Below are 9,649 nucleotides of genomic sequence, written 5' to 3'. Positions count from 1 at the left end.
GGGGAGGTAGGAAGACCTTCCCCCGAGCCCCGTTCAAGCCTCCTTTCCTGGGAGGCAGAGCCACGGGCGAGAGAAAGGAGAAGGAACAAGCAACGCTCATGATAGTGTCTGGCAGGGCGACCAAGGCAAGAAGACTGTCGACGGCAACTGCGTTGTGTCTACGAGCAATGCCGTGCTCCACACGGACTGTCAGGAAGCATGGGCACCAGGAGCGACACCACCTCTGAAGCCTCAAGGGACTCTAGCCTTCCAATGACAACGAGGAGGACCCAAGGCTGAACTGGATTTCCCCGTTGTATGTGACATTCCATTGATCCAATCAATAAATCTTGGCACTCAGTTCAAGTTCTTGGTTGTGCTTTGGTCGCTTTGTATTCTCCCGCGTTTCCTCGGGGAGGTGAAATCCCTCCCTTGGCCTGGGACAGCACGGGAAGGTGGTCCAGACGCCCCTGTCTAGTCCCGTAGCTTGTAGCCACAAACACACCCTAGTGGAATCACGAAAACCGTCTCTCAGTGACAGCCTTCACTTGGTTTCTGGGGGCATGGTGTGGAAGTGTTCCTCAAGGGCATCGTCCTTGCACACAAGGACAGAACTATGCAAATACTTTCATTGACAGAGTTCATAGTAACAACTGTGCCCGGTTTATTATGCAGGCAAATAATCTCTCTCCGTCCCTCCCTCTCTCTCATTGTCTGTCTACGGCCACACACTACACGCACACACCTCTCAAAAGATAAGCCGTGTTACAACTAAAGCGATGCACAAAGGAAATGAAAAACCAAATGCCTGTGGCATCTTAACGTTGTGGCCGGTGATCCCTTCCACTGCTTCTTTCAAAAATATTTTCCAACACATGTGCCTCGTACACTCTGTGTTGAGTGATTCTCCATTGGCTCAATCCGTGCTCCCCATGTCCAGCACGGGTGTGTCAGCGGCACGAAGTAGGAAAATAATCTGAGAGTTGCCACTTGAATGTGTATACACCGATGTATCTGAGTCTCTAGCTACAACTGCATCCGGGTCTCTAGCTCTATAGTGTGTATATCTCTGCAGACACATCTAGTCCTCAGCTCCCTCCCAGTCACTCCTCTGTCTTAGGCTCCCCTTTCTCCAGAGCTCTAGAGCAATATACAGCCCTCTCTCTCTGTCTCTCTGTATCTCTCTCTCTCTCTCTCTCTGTCTCTCTCTTCCTCTCTCTCTCTCTCTCTATCTCTCTCCTTCTTTTCGTTGGGCAGAAAGGAAGTGTCAGTTTCAAGGGGCACACAGTTGGCATAGGGCTTCTGGGAAAAGAATCTGGCCACGGTAGCCTCAGGACAAGTATGACTGGAGATGCGGTAAGAGGAGACAGCTTATGGAAAAGATGGTGCTTTCAAGAGGGCGGGAGGAACACTGGGTCACAGTGTGCCGGGAAACACTGAGATCCTTGTGGGTGGCAGGACTTGCACAGACGCTAGCTAGAGCTAGGAGCTGTGGCTTTACCATCTTGGGGGTTCAATGCTGGCTGCTCCAGCGAAATCTCGGAGCCCAGGGACGGGCAGCGGAACGTCCACAGGGAGGCCACTGGTAGACTGTGCATAAACACACCTGCGGGCTCTCAGGATGTCCTGGCTGCCATGCTGATCAAAGCTTCTACTCTCCCAAGCAAGCTTACCCCACCTGGATTGGCCAGGAGGGAGCCGGTCCAAGTCTGGAAGCCAGTGCCTTCTGGGAGGAGCCAGCAAATCCCATGTTTCCGTGATTATCTCAGCCAAAACTTCCACCTTCTCGGGAAAAACCACCCTGATCCAACAAGATGGTCACGCCCCCCTCTCTGATCTCTGGCACTTGAGGACAAGGGGCCAGGACCTGCACCTCCTCAGGACATCCTCCTGGGCCTCCTGGGACTTGCAGACTCCTACTAGCCCCGGTGGCATCCGTCCACGGGTACTACCTGACAACCGCCCTTAGTGGGTGGGCGCAGAAAATCAAACACACAGATCACACAAACACACACGCCCCAGCCATATTTTCACGAATTGGTGGTGTAATTACTCCAATTCCCAACTGTTTCTAAATAAGCTCACTGTCCTCATGTTAATCCACGTGGTGGCAAAAGAACACATTAGAGATGGTTCTGTGTTTCTGTGTGGTTTTTTTTTGTTTGTTTGCTTCTAAGTTTTCAATTCTCTGCAGCGCAAACGCCCCGAAAATGTTGGGATGGTTGTATTTGGAATCCAAAGCGTTCCTTTCAAACCAAGCTGTGTCATCATCCATCAGATGACTTGCTTCATATCCCTCTCCTTCTTCCTCCTCTTCTTCTTCTTCCTCCTCCTCCTCCTCCTCTTCTTCTTCCTCTCTTCTCCTTCTTCCAGATGCCAGTTGACCAGTGAAAGTGAAACCGACTTCGTCTTGTGGACGCCAAGGACAAGCACTGAAATTAAGTTCCTTGGCTTGTGAAACCTACACGTGTGGCCTGCCCCTTTCTCTGCCCTCTCCATGGCATGTGAGCAAGGGGGTGGGTTTCAGGGTACCTCTGAAAAAGTCCCGAACTGTTGACGACCATGGGTAGACCCTAGATAAGCAGTCAAGCTTAGTATGTGAATTATCGGGAACTCAAACCCCAGCCAAGGAAATGCTTTAAGAGTGGGAGGCAATGACGTCCTGGTGGTGATGAACGAAGTGGGAAACGTACTCGAGGAAAGCTAGGCTCCAGGTTCTCTCTCCATTTTGGAAAGTACAGTGACACAGCTAAGCGTGAGGGACTCAGAGTTGGGGAATTCCACGGAGAGCAAAAGTATGTGTGGAATGTGAAAAGGTGTGAAAACGAGAGAGCACTGGACCCCAAGCATTCTGGGAAAGGATGACGAGGGCGGCAGCTTCAAAGGGACCTGGGAGCCTCCGAACAGGCCTTCCATTCCAACGCCCACTTGCCTCACGGGATTCCTTCCAGGTTCTCAATTTGCAAGGAAGGGTTCCCCACCATCTGCGGCTATTTACATAAATAGGGGCGGGGCATCCTCATCCATTATAAATCCTGAGCTTCTCAGCACTGAGCAGTTGGCCAGCAGCTTCCGTGCCATCCGTGTGGGTCTCCCACCATGGATTCGTCCAGCTCGTCCGGCACATACAGCACCTCCACAGGTACGTTGCCCTCAGCATCTGGGCTCTGGGGTTGGGTCCTCCAAATACACTCATGCACCTCCCCACCCCAAGGGTTGATCACCACGAAGGTTGAAGTTTCCCAATGACCACTAATTGGCACGGACAGATATGCTGGGATATGTTTCTGGAATCAGTTGGGCAAAAGGATGCACCTTGGTTTGGGCAATTCACGTACATATTTCTGGTTTGCTGGTTCGTTTGTTTTCCTTCTTGAAATCGACATGGAAGTAGGTAGGCCTGTTGCCTGACAATGGCTTCTCTACCAAAAATCCCAGCCTGTGGTTGCAGTGAATGGAACACGAGTGTTTGAAAACGTTCCCAACTAAACTGACACTCTTTTCCGGTTGACCGTGTTTGGGATTTTGAGTTGGTTTCCCATGTTCTATTCTTGCTGTTGTTACGGATTTGCTCTCTTTGGTTTCGTGTTCCATTCGAACTGGTTTAACTTCCATGGTGTCCATGGAAAGAATCCACATCCAGTATGTATTAAGAATAGAAGAAAAAGAGAGTTTTTCTTTGACCACAACTGAAAGCTAGAGCCTGGGAAACAGAGATTCCAGGAGCACTCGAACTGTCTCTCATTGGACTCCAAGGTAGCCAGTGCAGGAGCCTCTGGAGAGGCAAAATCCGCAGTGTGACACGTTCGTTCCTTGAGTGCTTTCCAAAGATTTTCCTTGGAGCTGGCAGGAAGGAAGGGCGCTTTTAAAGGAAGTCCCCGTTGGTGGTCCGAAACCCTTGCCTTGCCTTGCCTCCTTCCAGGGCGAGACCTGGAGACGACCCTACGTCACCAGCTGCCAGCTGCTAGAGCGGGTGGCCCTTGCAGAAGGGTTGGTGTTGTCCTAGAGTTGGAGAGAGTTCAGGAAACTCAAATCTCAAGGATGTGCAGGACGTGCCTGAAACCACATCCACCCTGGCCATCACGCCCGTCTCCCGCCTTAGAAGGCAGGAAACAAACACGCATCTATCCCCTTGCCACCAGAAAGACGCAACCTCAAATAGGACAGGGATGGGGGGCAGCCCTTCAAGGCTGCCCAACTGAAAGAATAGCACACACACACGGCGAGTCAGCAAGACCTTGGGGCCTGGAAAGGGAAACTCATCTTCCGAAGTACACTGGGCTGTTGTGCGTGTGTGGGTGGGCGGGCGCCATCAGACGGGGCCCCACGTTGGTCCTTATCTCAAAAATGTGGGTCTTCTTAACAATCTCCTAGTGCGTTCTGTGTTGGGGGTTGGCTTGTGTGTTTGTCTGGCTTCGTTTGGCTTTCGTCTCGTTTCCTTTCAAATAGTGAAAGCGGATGTGCCCTGTGCGTATGACAGTCCAGAAGCCGGGCTCCTCTCGTTAGCTTAGAGTTCAAGGTAAATCTGGTAGGAGCCATCAAGACTTTCTGAGGCCTCCACAGGTGGACAATCCTTCCACCCATTTTGGTCACGTTAGCCTGTTTTCCTAGGGCTTTCCCCTTCTGCTTGCATGGCGCCCTGTGGATCCTTGGCGAGTGGTGGGGGGATCCCCATAGCCTTGACCCTCAGCTTAGCTTGAGCCCACAGGGTCCCACTCAGCGTGGCTTTCAGGGTGTGCCCACGGTTGTTCCAAATGCAGAGTCTTCCCCTGGCTTAGAGGTTTTTCACGTGGCACAAGGACCAGCGCTGTGCCGGTACCAGTGGTTTGCACCTCCATGGATTCGCCCCTGACACATTCCCCCTTTTCTCTCCCACAGGCCGACTCTCAAGGCCATCGCGAAGGAGGAGGCTGGTTCTGAGGCTGAGTCAGAAGGACACCCTGCAAGCACTCTTTCAACAGAACCCCTACCCCGGGATAACGACCAGAGAACGGCTGGCACGAGAACTGGGCATTCCGGAAAGCAGAATTCAGGTACGTCCGAGTCTCTCGATCCATTCTCCCTCTCGGGGTCCATGGCCAGACGCAAGTCGCCCTACGCCAGCTGGAGTCCTTGCCCTGGGGGCTTCCTCTTCTGGGTGCTCCAGACAGCAGGGACTCGAATCTGGGCAAGGAAGGTGGCTCCCTTTGGAAAACGTGGCCAGACTGAGCTGTGTGGCGAGAGGTCCATTCAAATGGGTGGTCAAGAATAAAGGGCGAGGGGCCAAGGAAGCAGGAGGGCCTGGTGGTGCCAGGGAGGTGTTCCCTTGATGGCTGGCTTCCAAGGAACTAGCCGTGCTGAAGACTTCCCTCTCTGGGCAGGTTGGAGAGGAGTCACCAAAGGTAGGAACACCTCGCCTGCGACCTTACAAAGCGTCGCCAAAGACTGATTGGCTTTCCCTACGAACACGTTTTCTCAGGGTGTCACATTTTCCACACACCACCGTCAGAAACGTCTAAAAACATGCACACACACACGCACACAAGCACAGGTCCACACTGCGGTTCGGCCTCGGGGAATGAGGTAGCATGCACACGGCTTCACTGTTGAAGACAAGGACACATATTCTGAAGATGGGGAGCGGGTACATAAGAGTCTCCTGACCTAAGAGTGATGGAGGCATGTAGTCCCTGAGAAGTGACTGTCAATGAGTAGTTCCCAGGCAGCATGGGAAGTGTGGTTTTCATGGGGGCACTTGCTAATGGATATGATTGCGTGTTATGAGACAGTACTGCCTGTGGGGACATAAGAGAGGCAGGGAACCATGAATCGGGCATGGACCGTGCCAAAGGGGAGGCAAAGAGAGCAAATGAGGGAAAGGAGATTGAGCCTGAGAGCCTGGGACAGAGACAGAGAGAGGGGAAGGCAGGCAGGCAGGCAGGTGGGCAGGCGGGCGGGTGGCAACAGAGACAGACGTCAACAGGTAGATGCGGAGAATCGTAGACGGAGACCAAAAGACCCAGAGACAAACTGGTAGTTTTGATGAGGAGGGGTGGGGCGGGGGAGAGAGAGAGAGAGAGGTAGCTATCCATCCCATTCTGACTGTGGGAAAGCAAGCATTGTCTCCTCCTGTGTCACAAGTCGTTACTCTGGACACCAGTAAGGTGACTCGAAGAGGAAGGATTATTTTCACGGACACAGATTGTGTATTCTGGAATCTGGTGCACTTCTTCAGAGGTGAAAGCGGGAGTCTACATTCTACCTGCCAGTGAGAGTTCAGTCCCTTTGACTCGTAAATATTTACACTGGGGGCAGAGGGGCCGTACTGGGTCTCCATTAGTCGGCTTGTTGCTGGCTGGCTGGCTGGCTGGCGCGTTTGTGCGTTTGTGCTATGGTGCATCCCTGCAATCGATCTTGGAAGTACGTGCATGAGCATTGAATGACAAGGCTTTCTTTCTTTGTACCCAGGTTTGGTTTCAAAACCAACGGGGAAGACGCCTGAAGCAGAGCCGATTGCTGTCGGAGAATGCCTTCAAAGGAGGGCAGTCGCAGCCGCTGCGGCCGCCACCGCCTCAGGCTTTGACTCGAGGTAAGTACCCAGCAATCCAAAGGCATTTCCCCAGAGCATCCCCTTGAGACACAATCATCTCTGAACGTGGATGACCGTGGGGGGCCAAGAACGCTTCAGAGAGGAAACCATGATATCTTGGCTTCTTGCCCCATTCCTGTTCCACACAGGAGCATCATGGCCCTGTTGGAGGGTGGGGAGCTGCATGGCCGGGAAGGCTTGGAATCTTCGGGTCCGGAACCTGCCCGGATGTGCAGAAATCCCTTCTTCCATCACATGGGGCATTTTCACATAGCACTGAATAAGATGTATCGATGTATCGATCTTGATCTATGACATACCACTTCCTACATACCACACACTGCATCTGCTGTGAATGTGCTGCAGTTGGCCTGAATGTCCTCTCTTCTCTGTGTGTTCTTCTTCAGAAAGCTTGGGAAGAGAGGCCAGGCGAAAGAGGACTTTCATCTCTCCTTCTCAAACAAGGGTCCTTGTGCAAGCCTTTGAGAGGGATCGATTTCCATCTATTGCTGCCAGGGAAGAATTGGCTCACCAGACAGGAATTCCCGAACCTCGAATCCAGGTAAGTTCTCCACCAGTGGGTGGGACTTGGGTTCTCCCACGAGGAAGGAGTGTTAAACCTTGTGACGGGTTGCTGCTGGATATAGGTAGGCTTGGCGAGGGGGGATTGGGAGGAGGTTCCCTTCGTCCTACGACTACACTAAGGGGGCTGATCTGAAGGCATCCCTTTCCGGAAGAGGAGAGGGCAATGGAAGTCCTGGGCAGCCAGAGAGGGGCCTGAGGTTGTAGCCGGTCAATGACGGCTCTCCTCAAAGCCAGGGGTGGGGACGGGTGGGGTGGGTCCTGTGTTGCCCTGACGTCCTCCCGCATTTTCAAGAGCCAAGGCGAAAGCTCTAGGTAAAATGGCCCTTAGATGAGGCCCACCAGTACTTGCCATGGACCTGACAGATTGGAGGGCAGGGCAGGGCAGGGCAGGGCGGGCCGGGGCGGGGCCGGCCGGGGATGGGGCGGCGGCAAGTAGATCTGGACTGTCGCGCTGCTAATGTTCCTGTCTCCCCATATGGTTCCCTAGATATGGTTCCAGAACCGAAGAGCTCGGCACCCAAAGCAGAGCGCTAGTGGGCCTGTGAATGCCCTGGCCGAAGGACCAGATGCCACATCAGCCGTGACTGCCCTGTCGGACCAAAGCCCCCCGCCCACTGTCCATAGCAGCTCTCATCGTTATCCTCCCTCTCATGCACCTGAGAGCACGCAATCCTTTGCTGCGGCCACTCCTGTTTTCTCCCCCACCTTTCTTGTGCCAGGGGCTGCCTCTGGGTGCTGTGTGGGCCACCCGTTGATGTTCATCGTGGTCCAGCCCAGCCTGGCAGCACTTCAGGGATGCCAGAACCCGCAGCCTCTTCCGGCCACAGTTCCATGGGGCGAAGGGACACATGCTGTCATCGCCAGTGGGCAGCCTGCCCAGGGGGCCATCGTGCCGCCTGCACCGCCAGAGACACACTTCTGGCCGCAGCAGCCAACCTCAAGTGAAGAGACATCTCCCCAGCTGGAGCAACAGCCCCAGCACTCAGCCCTTCCAGGCTCTTCAAGCCTCCTGGACGAACTCTTGTCAGACGCGGACATTCTGGACAAGGCAGGCCCATTTCTGAATGCGGACGCAGAGGAAGAGGAACTTGCGGCAACCCTGGAAGCCCCCCTCAGCGAGGAAGAATTCCAGGCCTTGCTCGACATGCTGCCAGGCTCCCCAGTGCCACAGGCTTAGGGGGAGGTAGGAAGACCTTCCCCCGAGCCCCGTTCAAGCCTCCTTTCCTGGGAGGCAGAGCCACGGGCGAGAGAAAGGAGAAGGAACAAGCAACGCTCATGATAGTGTCTGGCAGGGCGACCAAGGCAAGAAGACTGTCGACGGCAACTGCGTTGTGTCTACGAGCAATGCCGTGCTCCACACGGACTGTCAGGAAGCATGGGCACCAGGAGCGACACCACCTCTGAAGCCTCAAGGGACTCTAGCCTTCCAATGACAACGAGGAGGACCCAAGGCTGAACTGGATTTCCCCGTTGTATGTGACATTCCATTGATCCAATCAATAAATCTTGGCACTCAGTTCAAGTTCTTGGTTGTGCTTTGGTCGCTTTGTATTCTCCCGCGTTTCCTCGGGGAGGTGAAATCCCTCCCTTGGCCTGGGACAGCACGGGAAGGTGGTCCAGACGCCCCTGTCTAGTCCCGTAGCTTGTAGCCACAAACACACCCTAGTGGAATCACGAAAACCGTCTCTCAGTGACAGCCTTCACTTGGTTTCTGGGGGCATGGTGTGGAAGTGTTCCTCAAGGGCATCGTCCTTGCACACAAGGACAGAACTATGCAAATACTTTCATTGACAGAGTTCATAGTAACAACTGTGCCCGGTTTATTATGCAGGCAAATAATCTCTCTCCGTCCCTCCCTCTCTCTCATTGTCTGTCTACGGCCACACACTACACGCACACACCTCTCAAAAGATAAGCCGTGTTACAACTAAAGCGATGCACAAAGGAAATGAAAAACCAAATGCCTGTGGCATCTTAACGTTGTGGCCGGTGATCCCTTCCACTGCTTCTTTCAAAAATATTTTCCAACACATGTGCCTCGTACACTCTGTGTTGAGTGATTCTCCATTGGCTCAATCCGTGCTCCCCATGTCCAGCACGGGTGTGTCAGCGGCACGAAGTAGGAAAATAATCTGAGAGTTGCCACTTGAATGTGTATACACCGATGTATCTGAGTCTCTAGCTACAACTGCATCCGGGTCTCTAGCTCTATAGTGTGTATATCTCTGCAGACACATCTAGTCCTCAGCTCCCTCCCAGTCACTCCTCTGTCTTAGGCTCCCCTTTCTCCAGAGCTCTAGAGCAATATACAGCCCTCTCTCTCTGTCTCTCTGTATCTCTCTCTCTCTCTCTCTCTGTCTCTCTCTTCCTCTCTCTCTCTCTCTCTATCTCTCTCCTTCTTTTCGTTGGGCAGAAAGGAAGTGTCAGTTTCAAGGGGCACACAGTTGGCATAGGGCTTCTGGGAAAAGAATCTGGCCACGGTAGCCTCAGGACAAGTATGACTGGAGATGCGGTAAG

At 53.4% G+C, this 9,649-nt stretch overlaps 1 protein-coding gene across 1 annotated transcript; it reads left to right on the top strand.

Annotated features, from left to right (window-relative positions):
- Window positions 1–3,078: 3,078 nt before the first annotated feature.
- On the top strand, window positions 3,079–8,309 carry LOC309653540 (double homeobox protein 4-like protein 4; the record flags this gene model as incomplete). The annotated part of the gene is made up of 5 exons (XM_082478464.1): window positions 3,079–3,121; window positions 4,858–5,012; window positions 6,427–6,547; window positions 6,955–7,109; window positions 7,620–8,309. 5 exons carry the CDS (start codon window positions 3,079–3,081, stop codon window positions 8,307–8,309), a joined length of 1,164 nt encoding a protein of 387 aa, XP_082334590.1.
- Window positions 8,310–9,649: the final 1,340 nt, after the last annotated feature.

The sequence above is a fragment of the Balaenoptera physalus genome, assembly GCF_965194825.1.
Source record: "Balaenoptera physalus genome assembly, contig: HAP1_SCAFFOLD_573, whole genome shotgun sequence".
Lineage (NCBI taxonomy): Eukaryota > Metazoa > Chordata > Mammalia > Artiodactyla > Balaenopteridae > Balaenoptera > Balaenoptera physalus.
This window is presented reverse-complemented; position numbering and strand designations above follow the sequence as displayed.